The sequence below is a fragment of the Phlebotomus argentipes genome, unplaced genomic scaffold (genome assembly GCF_947086385.1).
Source record: "Phlebotomus argentipes unplaced genomic scaffold, Phlebotomus argentipes genome assembly scaffold_4, whole genome shotgun sequence".
Lineage (NCBI taxonomy): Eukaryota > Metazoa > Arthropoda > Insecta > Diptera > Psychodidae > Phlebotomus > Phlebotomus argentipes.
This window is the reverse complement of record NW_026776174.1, coordinates 1,346,490-1,365,610: the sequence shown is the minus strand read 5'-3', so window position 1 is coordinate 1,365,610 and position 19,121 is coordinate 1,346,490. Positions and strand designations below refer to the sequence as shown.

Genomic DNA, 19,121 nt, shown 5'->3' with positions numbered 1-19,121 from the left:
AGAGCGCCTGAGTGAGGTGGCTCAAGCAATATAGTCAACAATAAATTTATAATACAAGGAGGAACTTGTTAAAAAATTCATATGGAAATAGTAAGATGGGATATTTTTCTTTGCTCTCTTCATCGATGGGTGGATGGAAATAAAAATTCAACTTCCACTCGTTTTGTGTTGAATTTTTCTCAGAATTCCTGAGTTGGAAATGTGCTCCGTAAAACATTTGGTGGTGGCAGAATTGTTTGCAGTGAAGCAAACTTTTGCAACAACATGTAATGCATTTGTGTACACACATATTTATTGACATTGAATGAAAATAGTTTTATTAGAGTGACCGGTTCAGGATTTTTATTTTCTAACTGAGAATAGAAGAAAATATGTTAATCTTTCTTTAAATCAACACTAAAAATTGTGGTATAATTATTGTGGCAATACTGAAGGCTTAGCCTATCGATCTGACATCGGCTCACATTCCAATGGTTTGTGTTGAGAGAATTCACGAGGCTTTCGTATAAAAAATCACGTTCATTCTCAACATATTCCTCTTCACAATATGCGAAAGTGTTTGAAAGAGCAACTGAGGGTGGGTGTTGGCAAAAAAGGGGGATAGCGAAGGGATGAAAAAGGTGTGATTCCAGAAGATTTTGCTTCTTTGTATGTTGCTACGGTGTGTTTTTCGTCGTGCGGGGTTGGTTTCTTCGTTCTGTGGGAAATAAAAGAAATTGCAAGAGAAGTCATGAAGGATGTGCAATTAACCAACGAGGGAAGTGATTAAAATTTATGGAGCACACACAGACTCGGGTTTCTCCTCACAATTCTCCAGCTCAATTCCTCGTTCGTACTGTATAAATTTTTTTTTCGCCCGCCATCATTTCACTATTTCACCACCACTTTTATGTGACTGTGACTTATGACTCCCGTCGAGTGGTTTTCCCCACGCCATCGGACTCCTTGACTTTTCCCTCCGTGATACCCAACAGAAGAACACCCAGAGTCCACTTCCTGATTGCTATTCTTTCATCGCTTGAATAAATTATCAAGCTGGGAAAATGTACAACATTCCATTTTTCGCTCCTCGGCCTCCATTCTTCAGCATCCTTCATGGGTATCGCCTCTGTTGTGCTGCTGCTGCTGCTGCTGCTGCGAAATCTCGGGGAATAGTCTCGCCGGTGGAAGCTTATATTTAAATTTTCCAAGAGATTTTTCTTCCCTCCACTCGTTGGATTCAGATTTCCCCCTTGATTGCAATTCTACGCTTCGCATTTTGCTGGCTTCGCCTTTGACCTCAAGAAAGCATGATTTTCAATTGAAATGGGAAGAGATATGAGATCTGAGAGAGACACACTTGAACATGGCTAAATTGGACTCGGGAGGGAAACTGAACTATGCGAGAGTCTTTTTAGCTCCTCAAATCACCTCCTTGAAGTCTACTGTAGTGTGATATGAACAAGAGATTGCTGTGATTGTAAATATAGGTCGCAAGGATTCAGCGATATCTCGAGATGCCCTAAAATATCCACATGATTTTCACATGCATAACGAAATTTTCAATGTCAAAGGAACAATATATATTCGTGTGTTGTGTGTAAAACAATGAGATAAAGTGAGGTTTCTAACCCCACTTGTGGTCTCTCTTCGATCTCAGGTCAATTGATTCACATAAAACGGAGAAAGCTCTTCTCTGCAAAATTACTGACATGAAAAATTGAATGGCTGTTGATTCGAAATCTGTTGCTTATCTCTCCTGGTTGGCCATAAGAACTCGTCTACATTGCAAGAGTCAAGTGTCCAGAACAAAAATGATTTCTGCAAGTGCTCACGAATGGGCGGGAAAGACAGCGAAAGCTGTTTGCCAGAATCGCTCTCTGGGTTGAGGGAAGGTTGGCTGGGTGCGAGAGAGAGAGAGACAGAGAATAACACACAAATTCCCTGCCCGTCTGCATACCAATGAGACTTTTTGAAGTGTGTTAGACTTTTCATGTGAATCATGGTAAATTTACTTGTTGCAATCGTCGTGCTCCGAGCACGAAAGACGATGTAATGGGAATTTAATCAGAATGTAGACACACTCCGTTTGCCAGTGTGCGGTTTAATGGTGCCATCGTGGGACTGAGGATGAAGCTGTGAAATCGATTTAACACTTTTCCATCCTCTACACGAAAGGAGAGTGCACTGGATCTCACGAAATTTGATTAGATTTCATGTTTGAGAGGTTGGGAACTCCTTCACAGCCACTGAATTACACAAACACTCTCACGCTCCTGACACACACAAGGCATTATCCTTGGAGGTGAAATCCTCAAGACATGATTTCACAACCGCACTGTCATTTTCCCATCGCTCTGAGCTTTTCGGCCAATTTATCTAACCTGTGCTTCTTTCTTTTCTTTCCAGGTAAGGACTGATGATTTGATGATCGAAGAGAGTGAAGTAGAATATGTAAGTCCACACAAAAATACAATTTTATTTCTATCTCTATCTTTAGTTAATCTCATTTGACTTTCATTCCACTATCGAACTTTTCCATCTACCCCTTTTTCACCTATCCTAGAGCCCCACACTGTCAAAACAAAGGGAGCGGAAAAGCTCTATGTAAATCACCAGGCGTCTCCACAGACACATGAATATTGCAGAAGCTGATGGTATAAAGTGGAGGAAAAAAAAAGCGCTACGAAATAAGAAAACTTTAACACGAATTTCCAGCAAACTCGCGATAGTAACAGACACATTAAGGGGCGGATAAATTTCAATTTCACTAACGTGACTTAGATTCAGTGGGATTTTAATACATAACTGATGGATTTCATGGCATTAAAGTATACTTTTAGGCTTTATTTTCCAATTTTAACTGCCTTCAATGATAAGTAGGAAATCACGAAATATTCAACCCTTATTTCTGTACTGGCCAAAAAGAGTCCCCCTCGCTGTGTGACCCGACTATATTGCTTTCGCTGAACTTTCTCTCGCCCAATATGCCTAAGCGCGGCCTTTTTCGGGTGGTGCACAACTGAGAGAGACAAATTCTGAGCAAACATCACGCGATTTTTCCACCATAATTTGTGTGATAACGCTTGGTTAGCCATATTTACGAAACACTAAATTATCTCCCCTCTCTATATAGTACAAAGTGGCGGTATATATTCTGCATAAATATACATTTATTACATTAACAGTCAACAAGTAAGAATTTTCATTTAAAGCATTTTCATGTCGGTGTAAAATTACCATTTCGCCTCTTTGGATTTTGTGGGGCGGCGTGGAGCTTTTGGCACACGATTTCCCAACGCTAAGGATGAGTGTATGATGACTGCCTTTTGGAGATTGTATCGCGTTGACAAAATTATCCCTCTACATTCATTGTACGCCGGCGGGGTGTGAGGGGGTGCGAGGAAGGGGATTTAAGGGGGTGGATTGAGTTTTTGGCTCTGCGGTGCCGGATAAAAGTACAAAGTGACGATATAAGCAAAAGGAGGGACGAGTGAGCATTTTGTACAAAACCCAGAAAACACCGCACATCTCAACCCATGTATAAACACCATCCCAAATAGATTTTGCACGTTGAATGTGAAAATGGGAGAATTGCTAATTCTTTGGGGTGTTCATACACAAAATTACACAACCTGGAATCGTGATACGGCAAGTGAATAAATTTAATGTTAATACACTTTTATTAGTATCACACAATGTGCCAACGCTAAATCATTTATAATATTCAAATAACTCTTTCTCCGCACTATCTTGATAAACTTTGCCTTCGTCGGCATTTTCTTTCTACTATTCCAACACACTAATTTGCATTAAATTAGTCCCACTGGACGATATTAATAGAAATTCTCTCAGTGGGAGTTTTTTTTTTGCATGTAATTTTTGGGGGAAATTGAATGCCCCATTTTGCGCTTTCACAGCGCGCATATATATGCCGGTGAAATTTATCACTTTTCTCCCGAGTTTGGCTTTATTTATTGTATAAAGTTCTGGTCTTTGTTGAAAAATTGAAAATACTGGGTTAAGAAGGCAGCCAAGACATTTCACAAGTCCATTTGTAAGTTTTATAGCAACTCTTTCACACAAACTGACACTTTTAACCAATTTTGCTGTCAGACAGAGGACACACAGGCGTGTTTTTAGATAAAAGTTTACACGAGGTGAGCCGCAAATGTAACATGAAGACCGTGGTATAAGAAGTTCATTTTTCTCAGCTCACTGACAATGAGGAGGTTTCATTGGGCAATTTTTGTCGGTGAGCTTTTCGGGATGGAATCGTGCAGTGTAATTAAATTTTCCACAACTTTGTGTCTGGAGATTGTGCAGAAAATGAATCCAATTAGCGAAACTTTATCGTATGAAAATTCATGTGGTGTTCATTTAATAAAAATCACAACATCGCGAACTTTCCCGACGCGTATCACTTGGAAAAAGTCAGGTGTAAGGAAGGTGAGAAAAGAATTGAGAAGGTGCCTTGGGGGTCGTGGGAGTTCGTTTGCGGGTTAAGTGGGGATTTTGCAGACTGACTATGTGAGTCTGTGATGTCACTGAATAATGTCACAATTCCCGTGAGAAGATGCGGAGGTAAAATGAGAAATCTGCACACACAGAGAAAAGCTGGAATTGCTTACAAAATGCTTACAATTACATTTTTACAGGATATATATATTTTTTCCTTTGCTTCGTGTGGATGTATTTAAAGCATTCTACTGAATAGTATACGATAAATCTAATGTTTTTGCATTCTTGAATATTTTATAGAGGTGTGGAGGGCAAGAAGACATAAATTGACCCTCTTCTGGATGACTCTGAAATGATTCTGTTTCGCTTAAAATTAATTAATTTAATGGGCATACCTTGCAATTTATATTCAAATTCTTTGTCTGCTACTTTTGCATAATTTACGAGATTCTGGGAAAATGTTGTCGTAAACAGTATATTCCAAATGCTTTTGCGAATGCTAAAGTACAATTTACTCAACGATCGATGTGTTTCTACTGAAATATGGTATTTTGTGTAGCTTTTTTAGATTCATATACACAAAATTAAATATGATGTCCTTACACACTTTGTCTTTTTTTGCCCAAATTTTTCCCTAAATATTTATGCTATCTATATTGAAAAGTGACTAAAATACATCATATATATCTCTGCTGAATAATTATTAATGTTATTACAAAGATGTTATTCAACATCTTGGCAGAGAGTCAACTTAATATTTGTCTTTGTTTTGTGGTACGAGTCAGTTCAATTGAAATTTCATTCAGCATATTTGCCCCAACGATGTGAAACTTTCGATTGAGAAAGACTGAGAAAATATCAATTGGGAAAGATACAAAGGGCAGAAACATATAAAGCCAAATTACATTACTTTGTGTTGCCCAAAACGAAATTCCTCATTTTAATACTGGGGCAAAATTCGAGGTAGTGTACAAAGAAGGGCCAACTTCCAACCCCATCGAGAAGACCTTCCCTTTGTGATAAGTCATTACATGAGAATGCTCATTCATTGAGAAAATTCCACTACAGAGAGAGAGAGAGAGAGAGAGAGTGATTCAAATGGCAGAAAGAAAAATAATGGGGATTCTTCTCTGGGGTCCTTTGGGAGTGTGATGCTCCTTGGCCTAAATTGCCATAGTCAAATCTCATGAAATATTAACGTCAATTAAAAGCGATTTTTAAGGTTGAGTTGCGAGAAAAGAGTTGGCAAACTTCAGCCCCTCGGCGGAGTATCCCTTTCAGCAAAGTTCCTGGCCTCACCTTCTCTAGTTAAAATACCGCAGCACACATCTCGTGGGTGGGTGGATGGTGAATGAGGTGAATTTCCCCTGGAAAATTTGTCAAGATTCATCTAAACAATTTCAGTGAAACTCTTCCTGCCACCCTCCACGTCCACAGAGATTCCTTTCTTCGCCATTCCGCCCCCAGAGCGAGATGTTGTGCAACAATTGGGTTAGAGATGGAGCGGTGGAAGTATTTCAACTGGCACAAACACATACATTACATTAAATTAGCATGAGTGAGAAAAGGGCTGGGATGTCGGAGGATGGTTAAATTGTTTGATTGATGTTTGAGTGTTGTGTTTATATGCCTTGATTAAGTTACATGAATAGACAATAGCCGCAAGTGGAAAGAGACAACTCATCTGTGGCCATTTCACTTCCTTTGCATACATATTGTTAAGAATCAAAGTTGAAGAACGGAGCACAAGAGCCATGATTGAATTGGTGCAGGGGATCCGCACATGAGGTGGCGGAGAGCTTTAATGGAAACACTCTCGAAAGGGCGGGTCCTCCAGGAAGTTTGAGGAGAATGTCTCGAAGACAAACATTGTGAAGGAGGAAGCTCATACTAATAGCTTTGTATGGTGACACTGATAGGAAAACAAGGAGGAAATTCTGGCAACTTTTATACTTGAGCTGAATTTTTGGTGAATCCATTTGCTTTTTGTCAAACGAATATCACACACACACAATGGTGGATGGAAATTGGGATTTGCTGTCTGTCCGAAATTTCGATGTAATATTTGTCTCTGTAACTTGAAAGCTCCCAGTATTACTTTACTGTGGCTTCGGAGGGTAAATTTTCATTATTAATTGGCTTCTGGATTAGATCCACCACTGATTTAGCTAATGTATCGTTAATTTATCTGAAAAGAGATGAAATGCCAGGGGTTGAATGCCATAGAAAATTCCACCATCAATGTGGGAGCTTTTATGTCACTCCATACAGACCGTGGCTGTTTATCAGTGTTGGTGGCAAAGCCATTTCCATGGAGTTCATCCTCGACGGTGATCTCTCTGGGCACAAAGAGGGGACTCGAGTGGTGAAAATAGTTGAATCAACTGAAAGTGTTTCAAATGAAGGGCACTTTGCATATATTCAGCACATTAAAATGATGTGTTTGATGTGTCTGGCTTGATGTGGGCGTATTTGGGGATGCCCCTGTGAAGTCTTTGAGACTGGGAGATGATCCTGCTGGTCCCCAATTGGGGGTTTGGGCGAGTAGATTTGCATATATGACACATAGATGCTGATGGTGTGTCGAATCGATGACGCCGAGGATGAGACGTATCCCCGTAATCATTAGCAGGGCGTCCATTTGCCGGGAAGGGTGAGGAGGGTGGAATATGGTTGTGTGCCCTCCACCACTTTTGGCCATCACTCGCCACCGCTGAGACCTCAATTTGGTGTGAGACAGACAGGGAATCACATGAGATTCATGGGCTTTTCACCTCTGGCAGGAGGCATTCAACTCCGCGCTGTGTCCAAACCATTGCACGCGTGGTCCAAGAGACTGTGGCCAAATGGCGCCCCAGAAGCTCTGTTTGTGTTCATTTCCATTCACTTAATTAACATACCACTCATTATCATTAATAATTTAATGCAATCTCGCACTCTCTCTCACTCACTCGCACCTGGCCTGGCGCCTATGTCAAATGATGTTTATAAGTGCATTTCCCTCGCTCCCCATCGAATGTTCAAAGCACTCGCAGGAAAAAAGGCGACAACCAAAATTTGGCATATGGGGTGTGATTTTAATTAAAAATGCAAGCAGGAAAATTAAATTGAAAACAAGCCACATTCGCAAATAGGCCATCAAAAAGCACTTTCTCATAATTGCCAATAAAGAGGCGAGCTTTTGATATTGAGGTGCAGTGAAGAAAAAAATCACTTTAGACCGGAGAGTGCAAAAAACATACTCTATATATTTATATTGTATCTTCCTTTTTGCATTGGGCACAATTATGAGCCATCCAGAGATTTTTTTTGCTCACATTTCAATAATATTTGTTAATGTTTAAATTGCATTAAAATCTGAATTTAAGTATTTTGATGGAAATATGAGGCAAAAACAGAGAATATTTGATATTAATTTGTCGAAAAGCTATATTTTAATTGGACAAAAAAATATGCAGGCAACTTTTGAAACATAATATATTTTCAAAAGCCTCAATAGATTGAATATGGAATTGTATTACACTCTCTTTGGTCAGTCATTTACCAATAAAATCACCACAAAGTACATCAAATCACGCGTGATATCATGAAACCATAAAAGGCAAAATGGGGTGTCATGCAAGTGAGTTCCTTATAATTGTAGCTGTGGTTTAGAAAAAAAACACCCGCAGTTAGTAATTAATTGGTGAAAAATGCAAAAATATGCTTTATTTCAACTTATGAATAAATTAGCATAAATATTAATGACTGCAAATCGCATATTGGCGAATTTTCTGATACAGAAGGTTAATTAAAATGCCATCAGTGTTACAATTATTGGATAAAGAGGTTAAATGTTTCGAATTTTATTGTGCACAAACTACAATTTGACGTCGTGAATTGCAAAGAATGCAAGGCAGAATTAATTTGGTGGATATGTTTCAATTGTGCGCGCCCCATTATATTTTTGATCAACATCTTCACCTCACATTCAACTCCCTCGTGTATGATTTACTTTTATTATGTGTATGTGCTGCAAAAAGTTTTAATTACTGCATTATGTTGCGTGATATATTGCTCAGCAGCAACTTAAATAGAATGAGACGCGCGCGGTGGGAGAACATCGTTTGTGGAGTTGTGGTTATTTCTTGGCGACGCTGCACAGAACCCCACAAACCCACTCCACTGCTCCCCATGGAAACCAGCAAGAAATGGTTTTTTCTTTGCTCGCAGCTGAGAAATGGGGAGGGTTTTTATGTAATTTGAGAAATACCTTTTGGATATTTTCGCTAAGAGCATCGCTATTGCACAAAGTATCTTAAGAATGTTTGTGTGGGAGATATTTTAGACTATTGATGGTATCTTAATTTCCTAACTCGTCAACTCATTAGAAAATCTTCTGCATCAAAATTCGACTAGTTGTATCATTCCTTGGTGAATTACCCACTGATTTAGAGAGAAATTTATACAAATGATACTCGTTCGGGAAGAAAATACAACAAGCTTGCACAGAGAGAAAGTGTGGTGGAAAAGCTCTCTTTCTAGTCAGATGCTTCACCTGGAAAAGCTCATAAGCTTACTCGAGGGGAAGTGTGACAAAGTTCTTAGAGAAAGCAGGGTTTCTTATCTTTCCTCCCAGTGAAAGTCCAGACAATGAAAAGCATCTTAAGCTTCAGCTTAGTTACCAATTCTAAGTCACTTTCAACATATTCTGGTAATTGGAATAATTTCGTAATTTTGAAAATTGCGAATTGCTCTCCAAATTAGCCCCACACAACCCTATAATATTCAGCGAGTCGAGCACCTGCCGTGGCTGGATCGTGTAATGGTTGCAGATGGCGAGCTGGGAAGGGGTAGACAATGATGGAAATGTGGTTAAAATTTCACTCTCAGCAGCACAAAAGAGACACATTCACGCAGGACTTGAAGTATAAAAGAGCCCTGCTGAAAAAATATCCACAACATCATGGTGCAAGCAAGTGAAAAACATCCACGAGGAGAGGATGCTGAGAAAATTGTTCCACTCGCTGCGAAACGGGGTGGAAAGGATAAAGGATATGTGCCACAGCATTACTCTGGCTCCTTGTATTCAAGCACCAATTTTTTGCAATGTCGTGGCACGGGAAAATTTCAACCATACACCTCGGCAATAGACCAAGCGACTAAAATTGTGAATTATATCGCTGGGCGTTTAAAATTGCATAAATTTCACTTAGACGTCCTTTTTATGATCTCACTTGAATTGCCTTTCAGGCGCGCGGGAAAACTTATTGCGCTGAATGTGAGGAGAGAGAGAAAGGGGACAAAAGGAGTCCCAACCTTCTGAGGAAAATTGAGACTTTTAGGTCGCCGGCTGCTAATGAATTTCCTCCTTTCGCTGTGTCAATCAACAGCAGTTGTTTGCCATTAAATTTAGTGAAGTATAACCTTAAGTCGATATGCTGCCAATCTTACGGCAAATACTGCGCTATTTTGTAATGTGATCCACAAAACCCGGGAGCACGCTTTTAAGAGCACCTCCTAATTAGTCCCTTCGATTTTTCCTCTTTCCACTAAAACTCTATCCGTAATTAGCATATTTGCCTCTACAGCTTCGTCGATTTGCGGAGGGTTTGTATGCTCAGCCGACTAAAGAAGAGTTCGATTGAGTTTGAAAACAAGTTTGACATACAAAAAAGCTCGGAATTTTCTCAGTAGAGGGAAAAGAAGCCTTACTTGTGGTATAAGAGGAGATGATAAAGTCTTTTCTTGTCCCTTCGTTCAACATAGAGCGCCCAATAACATTTACTTGAGCTAATCAGGGAGAAAATGTTCCAAGAAAAAAGGTTGTTTTTTTTTTATTTGAAGTAAAATTAATCAATATCATGAGATTGTTTTGTAATTTTACCAAATCGTCTCATTTGGCCAACGAATAACTTAATAACGAATGAATGAACGCATGAAGAACTTTTTGTGCATGGAAATTGACTTGTGAGGATTTGTCAGAAGACATAAGAAATTAACATTTTTGATTATGGGGAAGTTCTTGAGTGCGCACTTGAGTGAAACTTAAATTTCACAATCATCTTATAACGCTTTCTTGAGCTCATAAAGCTGTTATCTCAAAGCATCACCAGACGATAAACCGAACGTCCTTCTTGGCTGCCAAATTACTCTTCCTGCAGCTGTTTCAACTTGCCAAACTCTTTGTTCATTGCTGCGGATAATTTTTACCCGCCCGAAAAGGAGATTGCAAGGAGCGTGATAATTGTCAGTTAATTGATTAAGAAGTGGAGGTAAATCGCGGGTGCAAAGTTGAACCTGAGCAGTGGTGTGTTCACGTCAGGAGGGCTCCACCGAGTGGGGCTTTCAGAATTATTGTTGTTGATAAAGTTTTCTCGTAAAATGACTAGTTTTGACATAATTATGCTGAAATGCCGGGGTGAAATTGCTGTGTTCATGGCAACTTGTTCGGCATGCGTTGTACGGGCATGAAAATATGTGTTTGAACACCTTGTGGTTTTATTCACGTCACAAATGGATAAGTCTTGGGGTGGTTGAAATGAGGGATGATGTACTTATGGAAATATTTTACGCATTTCCCACTGGTTTTTGCCTCCTAGTTTGGAGATGATATTACCGGATAAATATAGCCCTCTCTACGTGTGATTATACTGGGATGGTATAATTCTATGTCTCGTAATATACGGCTCGGTGTTCTCTAATGCATATGGGCTCGACGGGGTTGTCGAGAAAAAAGCTCACCGCGCCGGTTTGGGTGGCGAAGGGGGCAAACAACTAGGGCAATCTGATACCACACACTCTCTAGCACACACGCACATTCACTGACGCTGCACACAGGCTAACTTTTATATTTCGGGTGGTGAATATTAGATGGTGTTTTGTTGATATGTTTATAAATTTATTATGACACACTCAGCATAACTCTGAAATATTCAAATTAATGTGTGCTCATACGCATAAACCTGTTGTTACATTATTACTATTTTCCACTCCGCAGAGGGCGAGGTGAAAATCATTACACAAAAAATAGCTCAGCTCAGAGGGGGTGGAAAAAGTGACGTGATGAGTAAATTTCGATGATGAACTCGGAAATTATACGTCTACTTTTAATGTCTCCCATTAGTGAACACTTTATTGTTGTTCACCCCAAATAACCGCCCTTCTTTGTCTCTCTCGTCCCTCCGCACCATCGTACCGCCCCAGCGATCCATTGGGGCCTTGAGTGACAAAACAGCCTCGGGGTGAAAAGACTCGCACCACCCAGAAAATTTGGACTCACTTTTTTCCCCATCATCCCACGCATTTTCCTTTCGTCTTAATGGTAATTTCCCCGAACTGATTTACTTAATGGTGCCATCAAAAATTGATTTCATCATAAATTTATCAATAATTAATTTATCCATTGAGCCCTGAGAATTCATGATTTTTCCCCCATTTTCTGGTGTTGTGGCGACAAACATTTCGAATTTATTATGTTGAACAGAAATGAGTGTCAATTATTCATGTGATACTTTTATGCTCTACCAACTTATGATTACTATTCAAATTGATCGTAACGTAATCTGGATGCTTTGGACCATTCATTGTTCAAATTCCTTTCAAGGAACTTGTGTCTTTGTGCTCGCGACATGACTTTTTAACGCTTATGCAGCACTCCAGAAGAAAATATTGAACCTTTAGTGGCTGTTGATAGCCGGAAAAAGCTCCACACAATTTTTATAGTGCCTCTCAACTTGTGGCAAGTTTGACGTTGCGCGATGGTGTGAAAAATACGCAAGAAATGTCGTTAAATGCACTTTTACGATGCTGATGGAGACACCTAAAAAATCCCACACTCAGAAATATCATTATGTCAAAGTTGCGAGGAAGCGGTGTGAGTTTTCGCAGAAAAACGCGATGTTTAACACCTCGAAAAAATTCCTCCTCAATGCGCTGGGGGTTGTAAAAATTTCACACCTCATTGAATATAATAATAAAAGTGAGAGAACAAGAAGTATGGATGGCAGGTGATGCGAATGCGGAGGAATGTGCGGAGAGTGTGTAGTGTTTCGCGGGGCGACGCAATGTGCCATCGGCAGTGGAGTATCAGTTGAATCCACCCCATTATCCGCCCAATGAACCATCCAACAAGCCACTTTGTTGTCCGCAGAGTGACACTAACCATTCTTTTTTTTCTGTTACACATTGTATGATGTGTACTTTTTGTGTGTTGCTCTTATTTATTTATTTGCTGTACGAATGTGTTTATGTCAGTCAACATAACGATTCGCTATGAATTTTTAAGCGTTTACCACGCACATAAATTCCACTGGTTCTGCGAAGCTCTCGCAGTTCTTTATTTGCTCACGAGCCTGGGCTGTGTGTGTGTGTGTGTATGCCTTCTACCCTCCCGAGGGGGTGCTTTGCGCACCCATATTCACCCGATATTCACTCCTCTGTCGGGGCGAGTGCCGTGCCAGGGCTGGAGTGGGGGGACATGTTGCGAAATGATGACATGAGAGAGGATATTTCTTGTGGCTCTGGGGATGGCAAAAGTGGCAAAAGCTCCGCGTCGTGACGGGAGAGTTCCTGCATGTGTGCAACATGTAGACGATGTGTCGTAAAATGCCCTAAAGAGGTTGCGGATGACGAGGTGGAGACAGGGGAGAAATCATTAAAATGTTATGTTCTGTCATTGACATGATTTTTTCACCCTCAATCGTCCGACAGCTTCACTCTTTCGCTCTGCTCAAGAAGCCATCCTCGAGTGCTCTCGAAGAGCTGTCTCACTTCAGTCCTGGGTGAAGAAATGTTAATTACAAAATACAACAACCACACAACTATACTTATCCCCTTCACAGGACAATTAAATTAATTATTTCTTGACAGTGGGCGGTGGGGGTGTGACAGGAAAAGAGCCACCCCAGCAATCAATAATTCGCCCCAATCGCCATGGATAATTGTGTGACTGGGAAGAGATCTTTAAAGCTAAAAATAAAACCTGAGCGGTATGAATTTATTCCATTCAATCTAATTTGCCCAAATCAATATCACTTTGCACGAGATTCACCTCAGATATTTTACCCATAATTGAGCTCATTTGTCATTCTGGGAATATTTAAAGGTGTTTCTTCGTCAGAAAATTGAGTTAAGCTCGTGGAGATATTTAAAATGCCAACGATTAGCATCTTGTCAGGAGATCCATTATCACAACATTATCCAGTTTTTTGCCATTTCGAAATACTTTTCTGACATCAAGTGTTAATTTTTTTTTCCAGAAAAGTTAATGGGGAAAAAATATTGAATGTTTCAGAAAGGAAAATAATCGGTTCTACGTCAAAAATTGACACTTAATACTCCTGGGGAAAGGCGAATCTCTCCATCAGACGCGAAAGTACTTTCCGTACTTTTTTTTTTTGAAATTTGTGATCCTCAAATAGTGGTGCAACCGCATTTTTCATCACCTGCGCTGCTTCTCCGTGTTGACGGTCTATGGTGGATGTTTTTTGGATTAAATCGTGAGGCTTATTGCTCGCGTGGCATTTAGCGGGCATCCTCAGTGCTCCCCATTATGGCTGGTGTGTTTACATGAGGCGTCACCGTTAACGATTTTTCATTATTCCGCCGTTCCACGATGAGCTCACCCGATAAACTTTTCACATCAACGGGGTAACGCTATCAAAATAATCACACAGTCCCATACACCCGGCGCGAGTGAGAAAAGTTTCAATGACAGCATAAAGTACATAAAATGTATTTTGTTGATGGATAAAAATACATTCTCCCAGTGATTAATTTTATTTTCCTCCCTTTCTCTTCAACCCTTTTCTTTTTTGCCCAGCCACATCGCGTCATCTCTTTTGTTGCTGCTCTTTGGTGGCTCGAGAGAACAAAAAGGGGTTGATATTTAAGGCGATTTTACAAATTTACTGCCAATCTTATGTACATCGCGTGAGGAAACACAAATCGATTGATTGGGCTTATTTAATTGGCCAATTGATATCTTCTCGATGCAATTCTATATGGTGATTCGCTTTGAACTTTGTACAAAGTCTCCAATGAATTCTCTTTGGCATATTGAAGTCATCTTTCCAGGTGATAAAAGTTGCAATTGTCGTCAGGGAACCGAATTCAATGGAGATGGCTTGGCAAAGTGAAAAAGTGGCCAGCAACACGTAGATGATATCACTTAACTTGGCAGACTTTTCCTTCACTTGCCCACTTTGCCACTGACTTGGGAACTTTGCAGAAGTTTATGACTTCGGGGATGGTTTGGAGAGCAATAATGTCATATATGATTTTAATGTCAACCTCTCATTCACCAGCACTGAGCGCCAATGACTTTTCCACCTTCTGGGCGCCAAATCCTTCGATAAGTTCCTGGGATTTGGGGTTGGGAAGGTCGGCGTCGATGATGAAGTGTCCGGAGTAAACCTACATACATTTTGATAAAACTTTTCCATGAGCGTGCTGTTGCATACAAATAGTTTTTGGGGGGGGGTGGGGGGGATGAAGGGAGGATGAAGGGAAAAGATCGCGCGTCTCAGGAAGAAAATCTATCTTATATACAATCTTGTCACTACATCATCACACGCCCGAAAAAGTCCCACACAACCCGAACTGACGAGTTACACACAAAAGTATATCTGTGGAATTTCCCTCGACACGACATTCCTTCCAGTTCCACATGTTTTCACCGCACACAGATACACGAGATAATGAAATTTTCAGCTTGATATGTTTTTCTCAGGGGTTCTCTCAGACAATCCAATAATAATCTCTATCGTGTAACAATGGATATCGGGGTGTGAGCGATAGAAAAAAGTGCTGCAAGCCGATGGAATGCTATACAATACCTATGGAATTTTCCTCACCAAATGCCCCCAATATTGCTAGTAAATTTGACATTTTGTGTGAGACAATTTTCAAATGCCTTTCACACACTTTTCATCGTGTTGACCTCATTCTATGGGATATCGTCCTAAAATTACGTACATTCCTAGTAATTGACAGAATATAAAATGAGTTAGAATGCCATTTTAAGTGCGAGAAGGAAAGTCGGATTACTTACTGGGATATCTTCTTGTCCCCAGTATTCACTGAATTGCAACATCTCCAGTTAGCACACTCTGTAAGTTTGTGCATTTGATGAATTATTAATTCAAATCCCGTAGAATAAAAATGTCCATGGGATGCAATGCAACGTAATGAGTTGCACGCTATTCATTCTCTTTCGCGGTAATCTCCACCGGATAGAATTATCCTCAATGCAATTTTTCTTCATGTCGGCAGCCTAAGTGTCGAGGATATGTGAGGCCGGCGGTCCGGGAAATAATGCTGCGTGGTGCAAGTATGCGAGGCTGAGGACATGTCGTAAATTTGTGTCGCATAAAAATGAATGGAATTCAATTACTCATCCACCTTCTTTCGCATATGATGTCCTCTCCACGTGCCCCGCGAAGCATATAATGAGGGTGTGTGTGTGTGTGCATTGAGGATGACTCCTAGCAAGTGTGGCTCAGATGATATTGGAGGCGGCCGGGATTGTGCAGAGGGAGCGTAACTTCATATTTATGATGCAAGGAGCTTATCCCAGGCGGATAGAATAAATATTCAGCATAATGTGGAAGGGAAAAAAGTGTGCGGCCAGGCCCCCCTGACGAAGGGACGGAAAAATGTCGGGGTTGAGCTGGGCTTGAATAAAGTCGTGCGACTAACGTGGAGTTTTTCCTAATGGACAAGCACGAGATGTGATCCATGGCACAAATCCCACCCATTCGTTGGGTGTTCACATTCAACTGCTCGACATCAAAGGCGCCTCCTGACGCTAAAACCACTCCCGATGTCGACCACGAGGTTCAAAGGCGGACACAGGGTCTCGCTGGAGTGTCTTCGCCCACAATATCTTTCCCATTCACATACACATAATTCATAAGGAAGCTCGCAGTATCCGCGGCATTTTCCCGCAATCTCATGTTTCCACCCCCAGAAATCATAGATAGAATCTTTTTAATTTACTTATGGAAAGAATTTCTCAAGAAGAAAAGTCTCAACGCAAAAAGAAGTCCACATGAGAGAGATTTGATTTTTCCCAGCCTCCCTCCAATGGTGGCTAAACTTCTTTCAGTATCGAAGAAGTTTTCTTGTTTCGGGAAGAGAAAAAAAAAATGTGAGAGAGATGAAAAAACATCCTCAGCGCACTTCAATTTAGTGGAGAGGATTTTTTTATCATAGAGAATTAGAAAAGGAGAGGAGAAATAATACAAAGGAAAACTTTACCAAGCCTGCAATTTCTATCAATGGCAACAGGAGGTCTTCTTATCTATTCTCTAATGATGAGTTTTATCTGAGAATATGAAAATTTTAATCAGAGAAAATTATTTTATGATATCCAAGAAACCAAAAATCCTTTTCCTAACACATTATTCTATCATTCATATTATATTTTACGTGCTTTCTTACTGCTTTTCCCTCATCTCACACAAGATTCACCGTAATTCTTTCACTTTCATGATAATAATAATAATACTAAGAGACATAAACAATGCATTATGTGATAATTGAGGCATGAAAAGTGGCTCAACTAACTGAATTCTTTTCCCTCTTTCCAGGTGAGTACCAATTGGGGTGAATTGGCAGTGGAATCGTATAATCTTAATTGACAAGGTAAAATCACATCAAGCCCTCGTCAAAAATTCATTGCCGTGTGACAACAATTCTTGCAAATAATTCATTGATATGTTACAGCGGGTGTGGGGTGGGTGTGAGGGGTGAATCAATGTGGATGTGACACTAGACCACACACCGCACTGTGTGTCGGTGTGGCTTCCATCATGCTCCATCTGTCTATCTGCTTCAAATGTTCATTGGGATCGAATTAATTGGCGACGGTGGGAGGATAACTCTGAGGAATTCAAATGACAACACACACACGCGCTCCACCCTCGTCTTCTGGCGGAGGATCACATTCGTTCTCCGCCAGTGTGCACAGGGGCTGAGGTGTCAATGATGTCTGAGGGAAAAGCTCGAGCTTTTACTTAGCAGCTCGGGGTATTAATTACAGCCAAGTATTTAATAATTTAACATTAAATTCACCACAGTCACGGGAGACGTGTTGAAATTTTTGCCCTTGCACGTTAATTTAATTACCACACTGTCACTCACTTCAATCTATGGTGGTGGGGGTGAGTGTATGTTGATTTTTTTATCATTCCCCCCCCCCCCCCCCCCAAATGTATAGCACAAACTGCGTGAAACGACGCCAATGAGGGTGATTTATTTCGCCATGGGCGCTTCACTAGAGGGAGAATGAAGAAAGGCCGGATAATTGGACATAAATTCAACTAATAAAATAATACACCATCGAAAATGACTCTTGACCGCTAATAATGCCCTCTTAAGAGATTTAGCCCATCTTCACCCAATATATTATCCATTATGGACCGCACCCCGGAAGAGCAGCCCCCGACTTCCGCCTTGATTTCTCACTCCGACCAAGTTAGCGTCGTCATAACTCTTTCGGATCATAACATAAATTCAGCAAATATGCCGGAAAATGGGATATCCCTTCTTTCAATGTTGTATCCGATGGCGAAAATGTGGTGGAAAACATTGGCCACATTTGTACATGGATTTCTCCTTGGCGCCCAATGGGAAGGGAGTGTGTGTTGAACAAATTTTATCTAGATAGGATTATGATATTGTCCGGAAAATATGGCTGAGGATGAGGATAATTGAAATATTCTTTCGGAGAACAATACATCATTCGGGATAATTCAGTTGATTTGAGGTTATCCTTGCTGTTATTCTCTTGCCGGGGATTCATCAACTTTGCCGGAATGGTTATGAACTGCTGTGTAACTTACACCAGAATTTATCTTCTGGATTTTTATCACTTTCAGCCAAACATTATTAGACTATGCGAGAATTTTGACATCTATTTGTACATTCATTTCAAGAGTTTGCTAGAAATGGTTGAATTTAAGCTTGACTGTCCGCCGCGTAATTAAATTCAAAAATTATTTTAACGTTCTGACCAAACACTCGATACACATCCTGGCGTGTTAGCCCGGGGGCACGTGGAAAGTGGGGTTGCAGATGTTTGGGGGATTGCAAAAGCAAACAGAGGGAGGTTATGGGGGAGGTAGACAGGTGAGAGAAGTCAGTGAATGTTGTGCAGGTGAATCGGACGGTGTGGTGATGGCGTTCAGCTGCCACTGTTTAGGGGTGAACGGGCGAAATCGCCCATTCAACCCTTTCTTCGGCCCCGTAAGTCAGGGAATGACTGCTGCTGGTGGTGCTGGAGTGGGGATTGGTTTGGATTGTGGCGCGCGCGATTGAGGTTTATTGTGAAGTAAATATTGATTTTGTATAGCATTGCTCCGGAGACCTCTCAACAGATCACACTCAAGGGGTTGGAAATAGTGAAATTCCAGCATCTCTTCTATCTCCTTTGGGACACATAATGGCGATTTATTTCTTTTCAACACAAAAATATCTATGCCATAGAAATTTATTGTATCTCCGTTTGGATGTTGAGTGAATTTGTTGCAGCTTTTCCCTCTTTTCTCCGCATTCACTTTTATCACCTCGTTTTTTGCCCCCTTCACGCCATCTCCCTAACCCACCATCCCCTCTGCTCACCTTCATTGTCTGGGTTGGGTGAAATTTTACTGTGTGGAGAAAAGAAGGAAAAAAAAGGTAGAGGGAGAGAAATTATT

At 40.6% G+C, this 19,121-nt stretch overlaps 1 protein-coding gene across 10 annotated transcripts in view; it reads left to right on the top strand.

Annotated features, from left to right (window-relative positions):
• Positions 1-19,121, top strand: part of LOC132258177 (polypyrimidine tract-binding protein 2) — a 203,115-nt gene that overhangs the window by 145,147 nt on the left and 38,847 nt on the right. The window contains exon 2 of one of the 10 annotated variants that reach the window (XM_059755328.1): positions 2,389-2,433. The exons of the other annotated variants lie outside the window; for them this stretch is intronic. Coding sequence (XP_059611311.1) covers positions 2,389-2,433 — 45 coding nt within the window. The remainder of the gene's footprint in view (positions 1-2,388; positions 2,434-19,121) is intronic. 10 annotated transcript variants of the gene reach the window in all.